Source organism: Electrophorus electricus, unplaced genomic scaffold, assembly GCF_041902795.1.
Source record: "Electrophorus electricus isolate QZ-2024a unplaced genomic scaffold, ASM4190279v1 Scaffold64, whole genome shotgun sequence".
NCBI lineage: Eukaryota > Metazoa > Chordata > Actinopteri > Gymnotiformes > Gymnotidae > Electrophorus > Electrophorus electricus.
Window position 1 is genome coordinate 413,759 of NW_027658781.1, and position 20,502 is coordinate 434,260.

The following is a 20,502-nucleotide window of genomic DNA, read 5'->3' on the forward strand; positions in this document are numbered from 1 at the left end:
AGATAATCAGCCCTCTCAAAAGGCTGCACTACCATTGAGATTAAGTTGTCATAGTGAAGCTTAATTTCTAGTTCGGTCTTCTTTATTAATTTATTACATATTTACTCATTTATTATGACTCATTTATTAAGTGATGCGTGATTGCGTGATAAGTAAAGACACACACACACACACACACACACACACACATATATATATATATATATATATATATATATATATATATATATATATATATATATATATATATATATATATATAAACATATATAAACTGTCTGAAACTGATGCAATTAAAAAATGTATATAAAGGCCAGCACACACAGTATAGTATTTTTATTTTATTTTTATTTGGCTTGGTGGACTATGCAATTTATTCAGCTCTATACAGTATATAATTTTAAAACAACAACAACAACAACAACAACAACAACAACAACTAAAACCAGAAGCACAAAAGTTCCTTAATTATTTCAGTTGTATTTTGTATGGGTTCTACACAGCTGTCATGGTTAAACAAAATTTACAATAATATTATTTCTACTACCACTACTCTTGCTACTGCTGCTAATAACAACAACAACAACAACAACAACAACAACAACTATTATTATTGTTATAATAATAATAATAATAATAATAATAATAATAATAGTAATAATAATAATAATGTTATTATTGTAGTCATTTCTATTAGAGTACACTGTGTAACGTGCTTTTGCTTAAACATTCTGAATTTAGTTGTCATATACGTATGTAAAAAAGAGTCGCTTTCTGGTTTCAAAACTACAATTCCCAATATATTAGAGAATCAGCGCGCAAACTCAGTGCATCTTTAGCGCATTCCCTTGACGCTTATGCGCAGCCGTATATGGGACTACTGGGTATCAATTTGGTCAAACAGCGGGTGATAAAATGGTAGGTGATTTGAAAACTAAAACAAAACGGTATTATTTACCGTTACTATGAGGAGGAACGAAGGGTGTCTGATACGTGTCATTGTGGCGCAGCTCAAACGGGTTATCGTCAGCCTCTGTCGTACCACTACGATTTAGTGCAGAAATGTTGTAGGCTATGAGCAGGAAGGTCAGTTGTTGATATTGGAGTCCGCTGTCGCCTTGCACGTACCTTTCCCTTTTTGGTGTGTGGACTATAGTAGCGAACTACCCTAGAATTAGATGTTAGCCAGCGACGGCGGACAGGCTGCTGATCTTGACAGACCCAACCTAGCACTTGTCCAACGTGTACTTTCGCTGGTGATTTTAATAAAACTCATATAAGTCGTGCGTAATTGGAGAGCGTCGTCCTTGCGCAGTCGATGATCAAACGAACCAGTTTTGCTAGTTTTCAATAAAACCGATCTATTATTTGTTTGCGCCCCCAAACGACATTATCTGTTCTTAAATATATAATACATTTGTACTTTATTTATGCCGTTGTGAATAAGAATGGCCAGGTTGTTGTCAATTTCATAATAGTGAAATAAGGTAGAACTTAGTCCGTATAACGAAATTACTCGGTTCACAACATGGTTTGTTTTTGAACTGGACGCCCAGAACTCACCAGAAGTCTGCCATCTCATGTTACAAGCCAACAGCTAGTTTTGCAAGTGGCCTGTCGCAGTTGAGCATGTGTCCTCGGCTACAGGCTAACAAATCTCAATGCTTGCTTAACTTGCTTAATATGTTTGTTGTAACTGAAAATTGTAACTTAGGTGTTTGATTGGTAAAACCCGAGTGCCTGATTAACACTATTTACTGTTTTCTTACTACTTACTGCCTACTCCTGTCTTATGTCTCTGAATGTGTGCATTTTTGCCTCTCAGTATATTTGCTTGTCTTTGTTTGTACACACTGTTGAGTGTCTTTCTCCGTTTGTCAGAGTGTATGACTGAGGACCTGTCCTCTGTGTCCGTGCAGCATAAGCTGAAGTCTTCACAGAAGGACAAAGTTCGCCAGTTCATGTCCTTCACACAAGCAGGGGAGAAGACAGCTGTCTACTGCCTTACTCAGAATGACTGGAAACTAGAAGTGGCCACTGACAACTACTTCCAGAACCCAGATCTATACTTTAAGGAATCCATGAAAACCTCAGTAGATAGAAAGAAGCTGGAGCAGCTGTACAACAGATACAAAGGCAAGTTTTCACACCATTTTGCATGAGTTTAGTACTTAAGCAGAACTGTTGTTCCTTAGTATAGGTCTTGTGACAGAAGTTAGTGTGCTATATATGTGTGTGTGTATATATATATATATATATATATAAATTTTTTTTGTTTTAATATATATATTTTTATAATATATATGAACGTAAACGTAAGGTATTGTCTTTCTCAGATCCTCAGGATGAGAATAAGATTGGGATTGATGGAATACAACAGTTTTGTGATGATCTCAATCTGGACCCAGCCAGCATAAGTGTTTTGGTAGTCGCCTGGAAGTTCCATGCAGCAACACAGTGCGAGTTCAGCAGGAAAGAGTTCCTTGATGGCATGATGGAACTAGGGTGCGCTATTACATCGTCAAAAGGCTATTTGGGCACATTGGCATCATAGCACACGTGATTATTGCCCCATACCATTAAGTCTTGTTTTTAGATTTGTGGAACATGCCTGCAGTTTAACGTCAGACAAACATGACTTCTGTCTTCTTGTCTGTAGGTGTGACAGTTCAGAGAAACTCCGGATTGCGCTGCCTCGACTTGAACAGGAACTGAAGGATAGTGGAAAGTTTAAGGACTTCTACCAGTTTACATTCAATTTTGCAAAGAATCCTGGACAAAAAGGTTTAGGTGATGATGGCTATGGGACACTGGGTGAAAATACACCAGTTCTGTCTGAATTTGAGCAAGCTTTGGGAATTTACTTTCATGTTTGTTTCGAATTTTAGATTTAGAGATGGCAGTTGCTTACTGGAATCTAGTTCTGACGGGCCGCTTCAAGTTTCTTGACCTCTGGAATACATTTTTGTTGGTAAGTTTTCAGAGTTTCAGAGAATGTAAAAAAAAAAAAAAAAAGCAGATGCAAATATTTTGCACAATGATATATAGAATTATCCCTAATAATGGATCCAGTCAAAATAAGGAAATGTGGAAAATATCACACAAATAAACACATGCAGTGCATAATATGTAAAAATGTATATGTTCTCGTGTCTGTGATTTTGAAAACAATATTCATAGCTCTTTACAAAGCATGTCAATATCCTTGGTTTTCAAAGGTACTACTATTATAACTGTAGACTGAGCATATTCAAAAATAAATTATCTCACTTCCCTCACGTCCAGATTTTTCCAGATTAACTGGTTGAGGATTTTTCCATCTATCCTGAACCTCATTTCAATACAGAGACTGATTTTTTGGGGGGAAAAAAAGAATTGCTGGAGCATTTTCTGATGGACTTGAAGTTTCTTTGGGCCCATCGGTTTTAGCTCTTTCTTCTTCATGTGTCTTCAATAGGAGCACCATAAACGATCAATTCCCAGAGATACATGGAACTTACTTTTGGATTTTGGCAACATGATTGCAGATGACATGTCAAACTATGATGAGGAAGGTATGTGTGCTTGTGTAATTTGCATTTTATTAACAACAAATAAAACACATCTTGTATAGCACTATAATTATGTCCGAATGAAGGTAATTGTGATAAATACATTGGTGTATATGCTGGGTTGGAGAGTAGCAGTTTGGAATTAATTTCAAGAGATCTGAAATAATCCTCTTTAAAATGAGGACTTGTAATTATAGGACAACTGTTGTATTTCAGGAGCATGGCCGGTCCTCATAGATGACTTTGTGGAGTTTGCCCGGCCAATCGTGACTGGATCAAAGCACAGAACTCTATAGACCTGACTCTGCTGTATGACAGTGTGAGTCTTTGGCACCTAAGTGACATCATTTTTTTTAAAGACTTGTATAAAGAACACACACACACACACACACACGTTCTGCTCTCTCTCTCTCTCTCTCACTCACACACAGTCTCTTACACGCATGCACACACACGCACGCACACACACACACACACACAAAGAAAAGAAAAGGGGAAAAAATGGAGAAACACTTGAAACCAATCTTCCTGGCTTGATGAAGAAGGGGACAGAAAGGACTCGGACCTTGCAAGCTGCGCAAAGGAGAAGGATGGGTGAAAGTGGGAGGCTCAAGACCTCCTTTAGGGCAGTCACATGCACAGTGTCAGCTGCTGCTGCTGCTGGCAGACTAATCCTGTCCAGAGACCCTGGGGGATTGGTGTGGGGGAAGTGGGGGAGGAGCTCCACAAATCCAGTACCTCATTCTCATTGCAGGCAGTGTTACACTTGCACACCCAGCCCATTCACAGCCTGAATCGTGGGAAGACATGGAGGGCGCATGAAGTTATGTGGTTCATGAGACATTCTTTCCTGTGTACGTACCCCCTGTAGGATTTAACAGGGTGAATAGATCGGATGCACTTTCAAAGCCAGAGACCCTCGGACAGAGCAGCATGCAGCTCACACCACCAGCACAAAGCTTGTTGCCATTGTAAAATAGTGTATCTACTGTAGTGGTATGTACAGAGATAAATATTATAAATAAACAATATTTTATAAAATATGAAAAAATGCATTTATATAAATATGTGTGGAAGGTGATTTTGTGTAAAGAATAACTTCTTCAATGCCTTGGTATCACGTATAGTTTCATTTTATGTATTACACTATCTGTTCTCTTGCAGACTCTGGTGTGACTGCAATGCCATTCAGTGTTTCTCATATTTGTTTACCAATTGCCAGAATTATGTTAAACAAATAAATTATTTACCTCTAGGTAAAACTGTATTGTCTTTCTTTCCAGTGCTTTTCCCACTAATTTCTGATGTTTGTAAATTATATAGAGGAGGTCTACATTTAACCTGGGATTCCCAGGCTAACCTACAATATGTACGGTAATTGCGCATAATGCTAAAAAACGGATTAAATAACTCGGGCTATACCATAGGAAGTAATAAAGACACTGGATTCGACGTGAATTGCTATTTGGTTAGCAGGGGGCGCTGTATTACAGGTTTAGTTTTATTTAGTTTATTTAATTGATTTGATGGCGTGATGCCATTATTACATCGAGATAACACTCTTAACATAAATTCGGTTCACATTAGTGAACGTACACGGCCAAAGGAATCCAAAATTATTACATCGTATTTGCGGCAGTTATATCCGAAAACTATTGTAAAAGGAGACAAGAGACTCAGATGAAGGTTGCTTAATTTCAAGGTTTTCGTGTAATTTGTATGTACATGTGTATTGCACTGCTCGGTTTTGAAGGACTGCAGTTTAAATAGAGCATCGAAGTGCATGACATGCATAGTCTTAGTTATAAACACAGAGTAGACATTTTCCTTTTGTTTTTCGCATCTCCCGATCACTTGCTTTTACATACATAACAGTGGTGAACAATTTATTCATGTTTACTAGCCTGCATTAACAAAAGTAAAGGCCTTTGGTGGACTATATTGTAAATATAGGCTGTTGATTTAACTTATCTTCAACCGAAAACTTCCACTTAATTGTTAGAAGTGAAAAACAGCAACTCGTACAATTCTTAGTATCTAGTCCACGTTATTCGTGACATGAGCCGGAACGCTAGTCTGAGCTGTGAAATATTTGAACCCTTGTGTGTTTCTATGGTATTCTTAGACTAATCAGACTGGATCTTTATCGATGGGTCGAGGTTTCAGGGGGGGGTTTTGTTGGCGTTACACAAAGTTTATGCTAACCGCGGGTTTCGGTCTTTATTTGAGTTGCTAATTTAGATAGCTTGCAGCTATTCAGAGTAGTCTAATTATTTCCCATAAATCTACTTAGTTAATTAAAATGTTGCAGTTTTGTGTTTGAGCAACCGAGCCATAATGAATCTTGACAGACTACGGAAGCGTGTGCGGCACTACATAGATCAGGTAAAAGTAGCTAGGTTAGCTAATATAGTTATTTTGTGTTGGGTTACTGGGTAGTGTCTAAACTGTGCAGTTAGCATCGCTAGCTAACGTTCTCCTCAGTGCCGGGCTTGTCACATTATTACAATGTTGTGAGCTTTTATAGATAGTAAACATAGCTAGCTAGCTATGTATCCCGGACTTCAATGATTCACATCTTTAGCTAGCTATCTTTAATGATTCACATCTTTAGCTAGCTTTAGTTAGCTTGATTGCTAATTGTAGTTAACTATTTTACTCCACATTTTCGCTTCTAAGATATGTTCTTGCTGTTATTATTTGCAACCTTATTTTTGCCTAGAGGCGTTTTCATTCGCTACCTAACTCCATTAAACTTTCAACATTACCCCCCCCCAGCAACAATATCAAAGTGCTCTCTTTTGGGCGGACAAAGTAGCGTCTCTATCGCATGGTAAGTGGTGTATATCTCACATCATTCCTATAATGCAGCACAGTCTTAGCGCTGTTGGGTTGTCTTGTGCTTCAGATTCTTGGGGTGACATGTATTTGAAAGTGATGATATGCTGAATCATTCATCTGTTTGTTTTCAACAGAGGACGCTCAGGATGTTTATTGGCTAGCACAGTGCCTTTATCTCACTTCACAGTACCACAGAGCCTCTCATGCGCTAAGGTCTCGCAAACTTGACAAGGTAAAGATCACTTGGGGATTGCATGTAGACTGCATCAGCAGCCACACAAATCATTTTGACCAATTTGCTAGTTGTATTCTTTGGAAATTCTATCTTAGTGGGGCATATTATTGAAGGGATGCACAATAGGGATCTAGGTCATGCTAATTAAGGTATGTTTTAAGAAATGTTTTAAGTTTGTTTGAGACAGTAATTAATTCCTTTTAAGCAAGGTAGTAGCAAATGCTGCCACACTTATGAAATCTGTGTTATGTTTTTGTTCCCCAGTTGTACGGGGCCTGTCAGTATCTTGCTGCAAGGTGTCATGTGAGTATTTTCCATGATGTAACACTCAAACACGTTCATTGTTGCATTCATTTTACAGTACACTTAAACATTTTCATTCAATTGGTCACTTCCTGAATAAGTAAAACTCTTTTTATATTTGTTTTTTTTTTAAAGTATGCTGCTAAAGAGTATCAGCAGGCTCTTGACATACTGGACATGGAAGAACCAGCAAGTAAAAAGTTATTGGACAAAGGTCTAAAGGAAGACAATGGCACCAGAGAAACCGCCAAAGAATGGGAAATGTCACCTGCTTCAGTGAGTTCTCTTATCCCAAAATGTCCCCCTTCCCTTGTGTAACCTCTCACATGCACAGTGATTACTGCTGTGATCCTTTCATCTAAGGAAGAATATTGATTTTAATACTTTGGCACTCTTTAGCTTATGTTATGTCATCAGGTGCATGCACACTCCTACCTGGTGATAACTTGTCTCTATGGTAGCATGCATGGTATTGTGGGTGATATTTGGAGGTTACAGCAGGCTGACGGCTCCTCACTACCTGTGGTGTTGTCTCTCAGATCAGCAGTTCGATCTGCCTCCTGCGGGGGAAGATCTATGATGCCATGGACAACAGACCTCTAGCCACCTCCAACTACAAAGAGGCCTTGAAACTGGACATCTACTGCTTTGAAGCCTTTGACCTTTTAACGTCCCATCACATGCTGACTGCACAAGAGGGTGAGCCAAGCAGATTGCATTTAGTCAGTTTCGGATTCAAATTAATTACATTTTGGACTTTGTATTTACACTACTGGTGTGGGAATTGGTTTTGTCCTGTTCTCTTGTTTCAGAGAGAGATTTTCTGGATTCCCTTCCCTTAAGCCAACAGTGTACAGAGGAGGAAGAGGAGCTGCTGCGTTTTCTTTATGAAAATAAGTTAAAAAAGGTGAGAAGGTTTCTCACCTTCCATTAGATATTTGTGCATTTTTTTTCGTTAATACAAAGTTACATAAGTGCAAAGTCACATTTCAGATTTGTGATCTTGGGCAGCTCTCTTGAATGTTGACTGAAATGCTGATCATGACTCTGTTGACAGTATAACAAGCCTAGTGAGATGGTCGTCCCTGATATGGTCAGTGGTCTTCAGGACAACTTGGATGTAGTTGTGTCTCTTGCAGAACGACATTATTACAACTGTGACTTTAAGATGTGCTATGCCCTCACCTCTATGTAAGTATACATTATTTATGAACTATTAGTCTATTATAAGATTTATCAGCTTAATAGTTCACCTGTCCAATCTTGAGACCACTGCAGAAGAAACAAACTAATGGAATAGGTGATAACTAAGCATATCTGAAGCTGACGAAAACAAAATTCAGACATCATAGTGTGGGACTTAATGTAGCAAATGATTGGAATCCTGAGATAATCTCCACTTCTAAAAACAACTCTTGAGAAGAAAGAAAAAAACGGCTGCAAATGAGTAAGCACTTTGGATGTGGTTGGTTATAAAATAGACAGAGAGATAAAATATACAAAACTGCACAACAAAATGGCACAAAACCGATTGCTTTTTCCCCTGGTTTTACAATTGGTAATATGCATTTACTTAATACCCTGAGACGCAGTAGTGTTAGGAGCTCTGTTTTCAGGTATCGATATTCAATTTTTTCCCACCACAACAAACTGTATGTGTGCCTTAATATTATTTTTATTTATATTTGAGTGCCTCTTATGTGTTTGCTTTTAATGCAGGGTAATGGTGAAGGACCCATTCCATGCTAATTGTTTACCAGTGCACATAGGCACCCTAGTGGAGCTGAGCAAAGCCAATGGTAGGTCAGTTTTACTCTTCTGCTTGAGGGAATCTATTTTTTATTGAATACAATTTTATATCATCTTGTAAATTGCAACTGGTAATTGTACACTTTGTGTGTGTGTGTGTGTGTGTGTGTGTGTGTGTGTGTGTGTGTGTGTGTGTGTGTGTGTGTGTGTGTGTGTATATATATATATAATATGTGTGTGTGTGTATACAAAGTGTACAATTACCTGTGTGTGTGTGTGTATATATATGTATATGTATATATATGTATGTATATATGTATATATATTACACACATACACTGTATGTATACATATACTGTATGTATCCCTGTGTCCCTGTATCCCTTCAGCTCGGACAGAGCAGTCACAAAAGCATTTCACTGCGAGTTATACCATGTATTACTATGTACGTGTGACATAAAACTTTGATATCCTAAATAATTTTCTTGTCTTTGTATCCCTGCAGAATTGTTTTACCTCTCTCATAAACTTGTGGATTTATATCCAAACAATCCAGTGAGTGTGGGTCTTTTTTTGGTTTGTTTTTGCAGCTGTTATACATATAATACTGAATGATTTTGTAGCTGTGTGTTGTAACTGAACTGATTGTTTCTAGGTGTCCTGGTTTGCGGTTGGTTGTTACTATCTGATGGTTGGGCATAAAAATGAACATGCACGGCGATACCTTAGGTAAGGCTAAGGGGGTGTGCCTCTCAGTGACTCGAACAGCAGTGCTGAAATTAAACATAAACGGGTCACCCATAAAGCTTGTTTATTTCTGAATATAAAGTCCTGCTGAGCTGATAATTTGCTACTTTGATGATGTTGTTTGCGCTACAGTAAGGCCACCACACTGGAGCGAACCTATGGGCCAGCGTGGATTGCATACGGCCACTCGTTCGCTGTGGAAAGTGAGCATGACCAGGCTATGGCGGCCTATTTCACTGCAGCCCAGCTGATGAAAGGGTACGTGGTCTTACAGCCCTCCATGTTAACATCACTATTTCTTTGCAGTAGAGTGAGATGAGCGTGAAAAATGTGTAGTCTTTTACCTAAACGAAGTGCTTACATGTTCACGTGGTGTTCTCCTGATTGATCCCCTGCTTCTCAAGGTGTCACTTACCCATGCTGTACATTGGTCTGGAATATGGGCTGACCAACAACCCAAAGCTGGCCGAACGCTTCTTCAGCCAGGCTCTGAGCATCGCTCCCGAAGACCCCTTCGTCATCCATGAGGTGGCGGTGGTGGCCTTCCAGAATGGAGAGTGAGTGGGCCTTGCCCAGGCCTTCCTGTTAGAACAGCCTGTTTTTTTTTTTTTAAGTCCTCTAACATTTTGTTTATTTTTTTTATGTGAGTTTTGACCTTGTTGATTAATTGTGTATCTTTTTCCAGCTGGAAGACTGCAGAGAAGCTGTTTCTAGATGCAATGGAAAAGATCAAGGCCATTGGTAATGAGGTACTTGTCCAGTCACTCTGAAATGGATGGATATTTTTGTTTGTTTGCAGTAGAACATATGTAGAACCTTGTCAAAAAGTTAATTTATTAACTTTTTAATTTATTAACTTTTTTTTCCAGGTAACGGTGGACAAATGGGAGCCGTTATTAAACAATTTGGGCCATGTGTGTCGAAAACTGAAGTAAGCTGAAAGGAAATTGTGATTTCACACAATTTCACTTGATGTTTTTCAACCCATATTTATTTAAGATAATTTCTGATCATGCAAAGCATAACTTGCTGATTGCTTAGCAGTGATAAGCTTATGACTCCTCTGTGTAACTGACGTTCTCACAAGTTTTTCTGATAATTGGTAAAACCCACAAAAAGCCAGATAACTGAGGATGATGGTGAACTTCACAGTGAACTGTGAGTCACCCCCCCACCAAATACCAAATGTGATTAAAATGATGGGAACAATTTTAAAAAATGATGGATTGAAAATATCAAATCAATTCTTTAAGCTTTGTCAGTAGTATTTTAAATATCTTTTGCAACATTTGTCCTTCTGCCTGTCTTCTATTTATAATTATTAATTACTTTATTACTTATAATTAATGGGATGTTACAAACCCTTTGAGAGGTGGAACCCTTATTTGGCACAGTGTCATGCTAAAATCCTTATTTCCAAGCAAGGTGCAACTTTGCTCTAACTTGGAAATGACCTGAAAAGGACAGGCTTCTGAAATTAATCATGGGGGTATTTTAATGAAGAGCTTTCAGAGAGCCTGAGGAACACTGAGTTTCTTTTCTGTCGTTTATTTTGAATGCTTTGCTAATCCTACTCTTGTCTCTGCATAAATTGAGTACTCTTTCTCTATTATCATTCCAGTGGTAAATGAATTATGCATAACCATTTGCTGATCATCAGAGATGTGCAGTTCATATTTCAATTAGTCCTTTCACAATCATGAACATTTGGTTGACTATTAATTATCATACAGATAATGGTGTGTAATGGTTTAATTGTTTCTGTGCTCTAGGATGACTAGAAATCACCCTAGGAAATTGGGGAAAACTCCCAGTTAGTTTACCACATGTGGGGGAAGGGGGATTTGAGGACCAATCAAAACACTATTGTGTAGGCCTACCTAGCATAAAAAAACTGCTTTAAACCAATCAGTTTATATGCAGTAGGGAAATACACACAAGCAGATTTTCACCCACTCATTTCACTGTGCGTTGTCTGGTTACAAAATGGAGACATCAGAATTTGACAACTTCACCAGTGTTGCTACCAACGACTTTCTTGTTCTTGTAGTAAATATTACATGACAGATCGACTGATTGATCTGATCATACTACCCACAAGTCCTAAATTTGATTTAAACATATTGAAAATACTGTTGTTATATCAGAAACTTAACTCTTTAAATATAGACCCCTTGTTTCATGCATAAGAATAGCCTGTCGGTGACTTTATCAACTTGCTTTGGTAAAGAAGAAATGTGGTCTCATGAGCTGACACAAAAGAATCCATCCAGTAGCAGTAGGGTCCTACAAAGCTAGGGTTTCTTCCTTTTCTTCAATACAAGTGCTCCATGACTGGTTTGTGTTATTTGCAGAAAGTATGAGCAGGCTCTGGAATACCACCGGCAGGCACTGGTCCTTGTCCCTCAGCATGCTTCTACCTACTCCGCTATCGGCTATGTGCACAGCCTCATGGGGGACTTTGAAAGTGCCATTGACTACTTTCACACTGTAAGCGATCCAGCTGCCTTTGTGGATGTACATTTCTTACAATGGGAGAGTAAGAGAGGTTGATGTTTTCACATTACATAAGTGCTAACAACTGTTTTTACAGGCACTCGGCCTGAAAAGGGATGACACGTTTTCTGTAACAATGCTTGGCCACTGCATAGAGATGTATATCGGTGAATCTGATGCATACATTGGTAAGTGCAGCTTGAACAACCTGTGTTGAAGGGGAAGGAGTAAGAACCTGTTTAGAAGGCTGCTGAGTGGCATAGGTTTTGGTCTTTTGTCACAGGAACTGACATCAAGGACAAGGTGAAGATGATCCCCAGCACGACTGCTCTGAAGAAGATACTCGGAACGTCGGCCGACGACAGCGAGAATCAAGCCCGGCCGTTGGAGGAGAGCAGTATCATGGCCCTGGAGACGCCACCTGCGGTGGCCTTCCAGCGCTTCCTCCTGGAATGTGACCTGCACGAGAACGACGTGATGCTAGAGACCTCCATGTCTGACACAAGTACGTGATGGTGGCATCGATCCAGATCTTGGACGCTCTCCGGAAACAGTGTGACGAAAACGAGGCGAGAACTAGATGCTCATGTTGGCAAATGACTAAAAAGGAAAGCGAGGGAGACCCCAACTAAACAGATGCCCCTCAAAGTCTAGGGTGACTTGTGTTGCATCCCTGTGGAATTTTACTATGAATAAATGTTGAGATGAATTCAAAAGAGGGTTCTGATGATAGAAATAATTACAAAATAAACCCTGTATCAGTATTTTTATACACTGTCTTTTGGTTTTCTTGTCCATGACCTGATAAAACTATAAAAAAAACAACAAAAAAACCTTAACACAGATGGGACTGGATTGCTGCATTGCCCTTGGATTGCCATTAAACCATTAAAAACCATTAAAATTCCTTATTTCCCTGTTATTAGCCAATATTTCATGATGTCTTCTGATCATTTGCAAGATATGTAAATCAATTATTTTGAATTTCTTTGACCTTTTAAACCAACCGAGTTTCTCTTAACTAACTCAAGGTGGTTAACCCCCACCCCACTCCCAGTTGTGACGCTGTCTGCTCACAAAAGCGTGGTGGTTCTTTTCAAGTCGGTCACTGAGGGCAAAAGCGATTATCCTTAGGGTAGTTTTAGAGGAGGGTTCCAAGCTGCCCTTGACATTAGGATGAAAAGTTACTAACTGGGAGTAACAGAGATGGGGTGCACGCCCTCTAAATCCAGCGTCACCTACACTCACGACCGCGTGTGTCGAGATCTTGATACCTGCTCCACATTTCTTCCGAGTTCGAAAAGCTCTGTGTCTACACCGGAGCGGCCTTCGCCAAGATTGTGTGTGGAGACCAGTAGTGGGAAACAAACCTTTCTTAGCGGTGAGAGATTCCCCCCCCCCCCCCCTTATCTTCGAAAAACCTTGTAGTCTACAATAGTCTGGATTCTAAAGTTTTTCTCATAACCTTATTGCAGTCCCGAGCCACGACAGCTACGGGCGCTCCTTGAGCCAGCCCAACAGCCAGGACGCATGGAGCTCAGCGAGCATGGGCAGTCCGTTCTACCCACCCCGCGCTAGAATTCACCCGTGTTGTGGTAGCGACACTAGCGACTACGAAGACAGTGAAGCTCCTGCGGGGAAACGGTGACCATTTCCCCGCACAGGTCTCCCTCACATCGTCGCTCCGGTCTGCAGTGCTACCTGACTGGGAGACTTTTCTGCTTTCATTGACCTGGTCTCAATATACATCGGACAGGCAACATAACGTTTTATTTTTTCTCCCTATAAGACTGATCTTTATATCTGGACAATTTAATTATTGTTTATAGTATATTTACAAAATATACCGTATACAAAACCGTATACATTTATTAAAACAAGCAATCGAATTTTTTTTTTTTTTTTTAAAGGAACGATCTCACAACCGTTTCCATCTCAAACCTCGCGGTATTTGCGAGCGAATTCTCGCGAGCGGGTGGATTCCGAGGGCGAAGAGGAGAAATGGAGATATGAGGGCTGAAAAAGAACAGATGACAGGAAGCAGGGAGAGAGGCATCGTCGAGATCCAGTTCAGGGACACCCAACGAGAGCACGACGGCGTCACAGCCAACTCCAAGCACAAAGAAGAGAAAAAAGAAATCTTCACTAAGGTATGTGTCGCGTTTACATTCGTGCACACGACCCAGACTGGACTGTGATGGAGGAATGTATGGATTCAGCACCATGGACAGCGAATGCGGAGATCCGCATGTCCGGTGGGACGTCTCTGTACCGACCGCCAAACGTAAACAGTTTGAAACTTACATTTGCGTCCGATTCATACGTTCACGTTGCATTTAGTGTGTTTTTAAACATTGCCAGTTTATGCTAGTTGCTGGGGAGCCATACAGTTCAGCGATTAAGTGTGTAATATGCTCGATTGTAGATCTGGTCACGTAGGCTAACACGTTCAACTAAGAGTAAAGCAATACGCGCTTTTAGCATATGTCTGCGATGTGTAGGTGTGTGTGTGTGTGTGTGTGTGTATATATATATATATATATATATATATATATATATATATATATATATATATATATATATATAATGTAGTCTTGCACAAGACGTGTACTCCTGTGCTATTACACGTTTTTACAATCAATTAGCTTCTTGATCCAGGTTGTCATTCGCCGGCTGCCACCCAGTTTATCAAAAGACCAGCTGGAGGAGCTTCTCAGTCCATTACCTTCTTTCGACTATTTTGAGTTCTTTCCTGCAGATCAAAGGTACTTGTTAAATTAATTCAACTTTATTTTCTGTATTAATGTCAGAATATAACCTATAACTAATCTTTTTATTCATAAATTATTATTTCCCATAGCCTATATCCACATCTTTTCTCCAGAGCATACATCAACTTCAAAAACCCAGAGGATATAATTCTCTTCAGAGATCGTTTTGATGGCTATGTTTTCATTGACAGTAAAGGTAGTCTTAACATCTCAGCAGACCCCACACACTTTCACTACCTTCTTTTCACACTGGGCCTAACCGATATTAGGATTATTCTCATCATCTGTTTGTCATTTAGGCCAAGAGTATCCAGCCATCGTAGAATTTGCCCCTTTTCAAAAGGTTTCCAAGAAAAAACTCAAGAAAAAAGATGCCAAAGCAGGAAGCATTGAAGAAGGTATTTGTGAGTATTTAGTGATTATTGAAAAAGCATGTATGCAGCTGCACAGTAATTCATTTTATTACTTGCAATGTCATTTTCACTGCCAGACCCAGAATACAAACGTTTTCTGGAGAACTATTCATGTGATGAGGAGAAGTCAATGGCCAATCCAGAAACGCTCCTCGGAGAGATTGAGGCTAAAACAAGGGAGCTCATAGGTACATGAATCCTTCTGCTTTAGCACCACACCCATCAAAACAGGTCCCATCTGCCCCCTGGCCATTAGTGTTTACCAGAGTGCAAGCTAAAATGCATTTCCCATCTATATATAGTGGTAGGTAGCTCTCTAAAAATCTCTGATGTAAAACTATTTCTTTTGGATCACTAAAATAAATCTGCCTTTTAATACGTAGCCATTTTTTTCATTTACTTCAGCTAAAAGGACAACCCCACTGCTGGAATACATTAAGAACAAGAAGTTGGAGAAGCAGGTTGGGATGCCCAAAACTAGAGCTTCTTTATCGCATAAATGTGACATGAGAGGTCAAATTTCTTATGCTGGACCCTTTTTTTTCCTTCTTTGTTTACCCACAGAGAATTCGGGAGGAGAAGCGAGAGGAGAGGAGGCGGAGGGAGCTGGAGAAGAAGCGACAGAGGGAGGAGGAGAAGCGGAAGCGCAGGGAAGAGGAGAGGAGAAAACGTAAGGAGGCAGAGAAGCAAAAGAAACTCTCTGAAAAGGAGATCAAAATCAAGGTGCACACCACTTCCTGATTCAGACTCTTTTTTTTAAGGTGTTTCTTGACAGTTTATTTATAATTGCAAACCATGATGTTGCTCCAGTTGTTAAAGAAATGTGACAGAGATGACGAGGTGGAGTCTGACCGAGTGAAAGATAAAGGAGACAGTGGAGAGCAAGAGAGGACCAAATGGGAGAAACCTGCAAGCCACACGAAGTCAAAGGAACCAAAGGACAAGTAAGACATTTTGTAAACCTGCCTGCTTTTAGAGCTTTGTAAAGTGCTGTTTATCCAAATAACCCCACTGGTAGTGCCAAGAAAGTAGAGCGAGCTTCTCTGTCATTGTGGCTGTGCTGTGCTGCAGGGCTCCACTAGAGAGCGACAGGGAGCAGAGGGATGGCCATGGGCGCCGGCAGAGGGACAAGGAGCAGCGTGGCCGGGAAGACGAGCACAAGCGGCAGCGGCACCACTACGACTTCGACAAGTTTTCGCGCCGCAAGGATGAGACCAAGTGGGGCAAGGGCTTCTGCCAGGACAGGGCCAAGAAGGAGAGCCATGGCCACGGCTATTCTTACTGCCCAGAGATGGGGGATAAGTCTGGCAAGGAGGACTTGGGGAGCAGGAAGGAGCGCATCCGGAACAAGGTGAGCGGGAGCCGGTCGAGCGGCAGCCACGCCACATGTTGCACTGCAGTCGTCTAGGTCTTCATAAGTGTCAGTGTGCATCTAGCACACTCAGCCATGAGGGCCATGCACTTTAATATAAAAGCTCCAGTAGGCTGTTCGGTCATTGAGGACAACACAAGCACATGTCATGGCATCGTGACCATAAGCGGTAACATTCGTCTTTCTGTTTGTCTGGCACAGGTGGTGTTACATCCACTGCTACAGTTCCCATTCAGGCTGTTCCCTGTGGCTGTTGTATTCACATATTGTTATGGCTGTGTGGGTGTGCAATACAAATCCTCCTCCCTCCTAGGGCTTGTATTGCAGTCCCGTGCTTGTGCCGTGAGCTGTACAGTGCTGATGTGTTGTTGAGGCAGTTAGCTGTGAATTTGGCTGTTGGCAATCTTGGGCTGATTATTGATGGAAGGAAACGTGTCTCTCAGTCTGTGTTAGTGCATCAGGAGAAAAGGACCTCCCAGTCTGAGGGGCCAGACCAGATAGGAGGGGCTCTGCCAGCCAAGGTACAGCTAGCCTTCGAGCCTTTCTACCCAAGGGGAGGGGATACCACACTGTGGTACGCTGGGAGGCCCCACACCTTACCACGCAAGGCCTCGTTGTTGACAGCAAAAAAGGGACATGCCACATACTTTACTTACAAAGTCATTTTAATTTTTAAGTAATTGGGAATCAGTCATTTTTTGGAACCAAAATCCAAACTAAAAATCCTGACCACAAGTGACTGCTAAGTGCATTTTTAACTGAGATGGAGTCAAACTATAGCTCTATATTTGAATATAGTTCAGAGCTTTGCTGTCAAAAACCTGTTGCGTGCTGCTCTAAATTTTGAATACAGGGGAAGGACAGTGCTCAGAGCCAGAGTCGTTCTCTTTAGCTCTGCTAATAAACAAGGCTTTGGGAAGGGCTCACTGTGGCCACTTTGAAGGAATGTGAGCAACATGCTCGTCTCTTGTGTCTCACTCTTGTCTCGGGACAGGACCGGCCAGCCATGCAGCTGTACCAGCCGGGCAGCCGCAGCCGTAAGCACGTGGGCTGTGGGAGCAAAGCCTTTGATTTGGGAGCCCTCTCTCCGGAGTCAGGCACTGAGGCCTGCTACGATCTGGCTGTCGGGACGGGCTCAGAGAAGAGTGCGGATGAGTGACAGGAAGATTCATTCAACTCGGCGCAGGGGGAGGAGAAGAAAGGCTGGAGAGTCAGCCACATTAGTCTGTTCCCTACGTGGGTGTAGTACACCGAGACCTGCCCGCCCCCTGCCACCATTTTCATGCACTACGTCACCAGTATGTACAGACCCACAAATCAATTTGTCAGTATTTAGAGCGGCTACTGTATGCTTGATTTTAATGTCTAAGATCACTGCCTATTTGGATTAACTTTTTTTTTCACACGACACACCACAGGAACTCGGCACACTTTATCTGTTGACAACTTGTCTGAGATCAAATGCCTCATCATGTACAAAGGACAGATTTCTATGACTTTTGCAGTGAAATAAACGGATTCCAGCAGACTAGTTTACAGACAGTCTATAGATTTTGCTGTAAAGTTCATAAATAAATGTTGTGAAATTTGTATTTTTACATCTATATGTTTACATCTGTTCCCCAGCTTCAGCACAGGTCCATAGAAACATCTGTTATGACCTTTATGGTTGTGAGAGAATGCATGCACATTGCTTCTTTAAGTCTGGCTGTAACAGCACTGACTTCACTTCATAATTCTGCATTTATTCCAAATATGAATGGTAAAACCATGCCTTGGGTGATAAATATCCTGTGTGTGTGTGTGTGAGTGTGTGGGTGTGTGTTTATCTGATATCATGGCTTTTAATGTGCTTTCAGCACTTCTATGTAGCTAATTTTCTCTACTTGCGAGCCAAGAAGAACAAATTTTGCATTTCGTTAAAGCTATGGAACATAATCAGCTTCTATTTTACTTGTGTAAAACTTTACTTGATCACTTGTGTAGGGTAAGATATAACTTGGACAATGTTGTATACTAAATGGCATCTACTGTTTTTTACTTTGGAACATTTAGACAATTGATAGCTGTCATGTCAAATGCCTTAGAAATATTCTGGACTTGACAGTTCAGTTCACCACTGTAAAAAAAATATGAATTACAGGATTGTTTTGCTCTTATTTGGAAGACCAAGAAGACTCTTTTACATGAGATCCTGCATTTTTAATTTCTCAACAATAAAGATGATATATAGCACACTATGCATTTTTGTGAATCTCTTTGTTTTAAAAGATCATTACATGATTACTAATTATAGATCAGCAAACTTTGATCACAACAGATAAGACTGGCGTTACAGTTGGACAGGCGTCTCAAGCTGTAGTCAGTACCAATGTTTGCTATGTGAACTGGGAATCCAGTAAGCCATGATTAAAGGTTTGTACCCTTTGCTCTTGTCTGGGACGACCACTTACCACTGTGTAAGGAAGTGTGTAAGGATTGGGCTGGGGTTGGATTTTGGAACATCCACCTGCAAACACAGCTGCCATGGTAGTTCTTGGGGATATCAGGTCTGGTCCAGTAACCTCTAATGTATCTGGGGAATTGGACAGCCAATGCTACAATTTTTAAAACAACAAATTCTGAGATAGAGGATGAATTAGCTAACCTTTCTACCTACCTGACACAAAATGCATGCTGCATACACAGATGTGGATATTATCAGCATCCCATACATTTCCTATGGCTAGGTAGCTAGCTTAGCTACCTAACAGTTTGACTCCTCTCTGTTGGTAGTTTTAAGCCAAGACGTTTCATGGCTCTGTTTTGCATAATGAAGTCATATTAAATCAAATCAGGGGTTTTGAATCTTATTTATTTTTTTGTTTCGCCTTACTCGACAAACTAATAATGACAGCTATGTGTGCAATGTAAATCACTGGAATACGAGCTAGTGGTTTTCTCGCAGTTATGTGCGTGCTGTACACTGGAAGCCTCTCCATCTGCCCCCCAGCCTCCACTCTTGGGGAAAAGTCATGTCTCACTGAGGTGAGATGGCATACAAAAGCTGCATTAAGCTACTTTGACTAACATCGATCTCATCATCACATCCTGTTCGCGACTGAGTTCAGTTGGTACTGAGTCAATTCTTGACTAAGTAGCAGATCACAGTGAAGGAGGAGGCAGGACATAAATGAACATCGTTAACAGCTTTCGCACACCTTCACACTCGCTTGGCACATTCTGAGCAGTATAAGGCTCACCTAGTGGTTGACAACGCAAACTGGACTCACACTGGGTTGTGATATGATATGAACGTATGCTCTTAAGACTCTAATATCTTGCAGCAGTCTTATGAATCTCGGGAATAAAGGGATGTTTATCATTACTCTTTCACACGTATTTAACAAGTTTTTTTTGTTTATGACGGTGATTAAAAGACATTAGATCTCGAAAACAATAAGTCTGATAGCCAATAATGGCACCCCCCCCCCCCTTTTTTTTTTTTTTTGCCAAACGCATGAAATAAAAAGAGTGCTGTACAGGAAAATGTTAACTGCCAAAAACATTATCAAAATCTCACAATTCTTTCATTATTTGAAGCCATTGAAATTACGTACCCTCATAGGCCTTACATAATTACTTTCGACTGCATATGTGAACAAATAAACACATGACTTCTTAAATGATCAATCAACAATAAAAGAAACAAAATAACAATACCTAGGCAGTCTTATAGAATTGTTCAGGTGCACATATGTCATATACTGATGTTTAGTGTTTTGATGTGTCTGAGGGGGATCTATCCCTCTACTTTTTTGGTGCATGCAATGTGGATACTATAACTTTGTATGGATTGCATTGTGCTTTGTGGTTAATAGAAGGGGTGTCTGATCGACTCTGCAAAAAAGCCAGTCTGGCTGCAAGTTTGTGTTCCAACAAAGCTACTGGAGACTTGATAGTGAAGACCAACTCATCAACTGTCTGAGGACAGAATTGATTAAGCAACAAAAACCTTTAGCGACTGCCCAAAGTTATTTGAGGAA

The 20,502-nt window shown here is 40.5% G+C and overlaps 3 protein-coding genes across 14 annotated transcripts; all 3 read left to right on the plus strand.

The window, feature by feature from the left end:
- Nucleotides 1-816: 816 nt before the first annotated feature.
- LOC145643239 (DCN1-like protein 2) lies at nucleotides 817-4,812 on the plus strand. 9 transcript variants are annotated; one of them, XR_014121889.1, is made up of 8 exons: nucleotides 1,406-2,135; nucleotides 2,336-2,504; nucleotides 2,659-2,789; nucleotides 2,888-2,970; nucleotides 3,457-3,553; nucleotides 3,767-3,869; nucleotides 4,422-4,546; nucleotides 4,715-4,812. XR_014121889.1 is itself a non-coding variant. In XM_081709613.1 (7 exons), exons 1-7 carry the CDS (start codon nucleotides 915-917, stop codon nucleotides 3,844-3,846), a joined length of 780 nt encoding a protein of 259 aa, XP_081565739.1. In that variant the 5' UTR covers nucleotides 817-914; the 3' UTR covers nucleotides 3,847-4,812. The 9 variants fall into 9 exon arrangements, 8 of the variants coding, with proteins under 8 accessions (XP_081565739.1, XP_081565737.1, XP_081565738.1 ...); XM_081709613.1 differs by adding an exon at nucleotides 817-917 and having other exon boundaries at nucleotides 1,919-2,135; nucleotides 3,767-4,812; XM_081709611.1 differs by adding an exon at nucleotides 829-917 and having other exon boundaries at nucleotides 1,881-2,135; nucleotides 3,767-4,812.
- Nucleotides 4,813-5,717: 905 nt separating this feature from the next.
- LOC113591824 (cell division cycle 16 homolog (S. cerevisiae)) lies at nucleotides 5,718-12,691 on the plus strand. Of its 2 annotated transcripts, XM_027032496.3 has the most exons (18): nucleotides 5,720-5,935; nucleotides 6,329-6,383; nucleotides 6,526-6,623; nucleotides 6,891-6,929; nucleotides 7,065-7,205; nucleotides 7,469-7,628; nucleotides 7,742-7,836; nucleotides 7,987-8,120; nucleotides 8,649-8,728; nucleotides 9,184-9,233; nucleotides 9,334-9,407; nucleotides 9,558-9,683; nucleotides 9,830-9,982; nucleotides 10,111-10,174; nucleotides 10,295-10,356; nucleotides 11,780-11,915; nucleotides 12,019-12,109; nucleotides 12,205-12,691. In XM_027032496.3, exons 1-18 carry the CDS (start codon nucleotides 5,888-5,890, stop codon nucleotides 12,432-12,434), a joined length of 1,836 nt encoding a protein of 611 aa, XP_026888297.2. In that variant the 5' UTR covers nucleotides 5,720-5,887; the 3' UTR covers nucleotides 12,435-12,691. The 2 variants fall into 2 exon arrangements, with proteins under 2 accessions (XP_081565730.1, XP_026888297.2); XM_081709604.1 differs by lacking the exon at nucleotides 12,019-12,109 and having other exon boundaries at nucleotides 5,718-5,935; nucleotides 12,205-12,368.
- Nucleotides 12,692-12,822: 131 nt separating this feature from the next.
- LOC113592043 (UPF3A regulator of nonsense mediated mRNA decay) lies at nucleotides 12,823-18,717 on the plus strand. Of its 3 annotated transcripts, XM_027032783.3 has the most exons (13): nucleotides 12,823-13,302; nucleotides 13,397-13,677; nucleotides 13,832-14,071; nucleotides 14,580-14,686; nucleotides 14,782-14,888; nucleotides 14,992-15,090; nucleotides 15,183-15,293; nucleotides 15,511-15,566; nucleotides 15,670-15,828; nucleotides 15,916-16,049; nucleotides 16,177-16,456; nucleotides 16,921-16,998; nucleotides 17,472-18,717. In XM_027032783.3, exons 3-13 carry the CDS (start codon nucleotides 13,931-13,933, stop codon nucleotides 17,634-17,636), a joined length of 1,437 nt encoding a protein of 478 aa, XP_026888584.1. In that variant the 5' UTR covers nucleotides 12,823-13,302; nucleotides 13,397-13,677; nucleotides 13,832-13,930; the 3' UTR covers nucleotides 17,637-18,717. The 3 variants fall into 3 exon arrangements, with proteins under 3 accessions (XP_026888584.1, XP_081565731.1, XP_026888593.1); XM_081709605.1 differs by having other exon boundaries at nucleotides 13,397-14,071; XM_027032792.3 differs by lacking the exon at nucleotides 16,921-16,998 and having other exon boundaries at nucleotides 13,397-14,071.
- Nucleotides 18,718-20,502: the final 1,785 nt, after the last annotated feature.

Bases quoted from the DNA above. Each gene is read 5' to 3' on its own strand.
- LOC145643239 (XM_081709609.1), top strand. From the start codon at position 1,802: ATGTGTGCATTTTTGCCTCTCAGTATATTTGCTTGTCTTTGTTTGTAC. The intron at 2,971-3,456 runs GTAAGTTTTCAG...TGTCTTCAATAG, and splicing joins TCTGGAATACATTTTTGTTG to GAGCACCATAAACGATCAAT. The intron at 3,554-3,766 runs GTATGTGTGCTT...GTTGTATTTCAG, and splicing joins GTCAAACTATGATGAGGAAG to GAGCATGGCCGGTCCTCATA.
- LOC113591824 (XM_027032496.3), top strand. From the start codon at position 5,888: ATGAATCTTGACAGACTACGGAAGCGTGTGCGGCACTACATAGATCAG. The intron at 7,837-7,986 runs GTGAGAAGGTTT...CTCTGTTGACAG, and splicing joins ATGAAAATAAGTTAAAAAAG to TATAACAAGCCTAGTGAGAT. The intron at 10,175-10,294 runs GTACTTGTCCAG...TTTTTTTTCCAG, and splicing joins TCAAGGCCATTGGTAATGAG to GTAACGGTGGACAAATGGGA.
- LOC113592043 (XM_081709605.1), top strand. From the start codon at position 13,931: ATGAGGGCTGAAAAAGAACAGATGACAGGAAGCAGGGAGAGAGGCATC. The intron at 14,889-14,991 runs GTAGTCTTAACA...TTTGTCATTTAG, and splicing joins TGTTTTCATTGACAGTAAAG to GCCAAGAGTATCCAGCCATC. The intron at 15,294-15,510 runs GTACATGAATCC...CATTTACTTCAG, and splicing joins TAAAACAAGGGAGCTCATAG to CTAAAAGGACAACCCCACTG.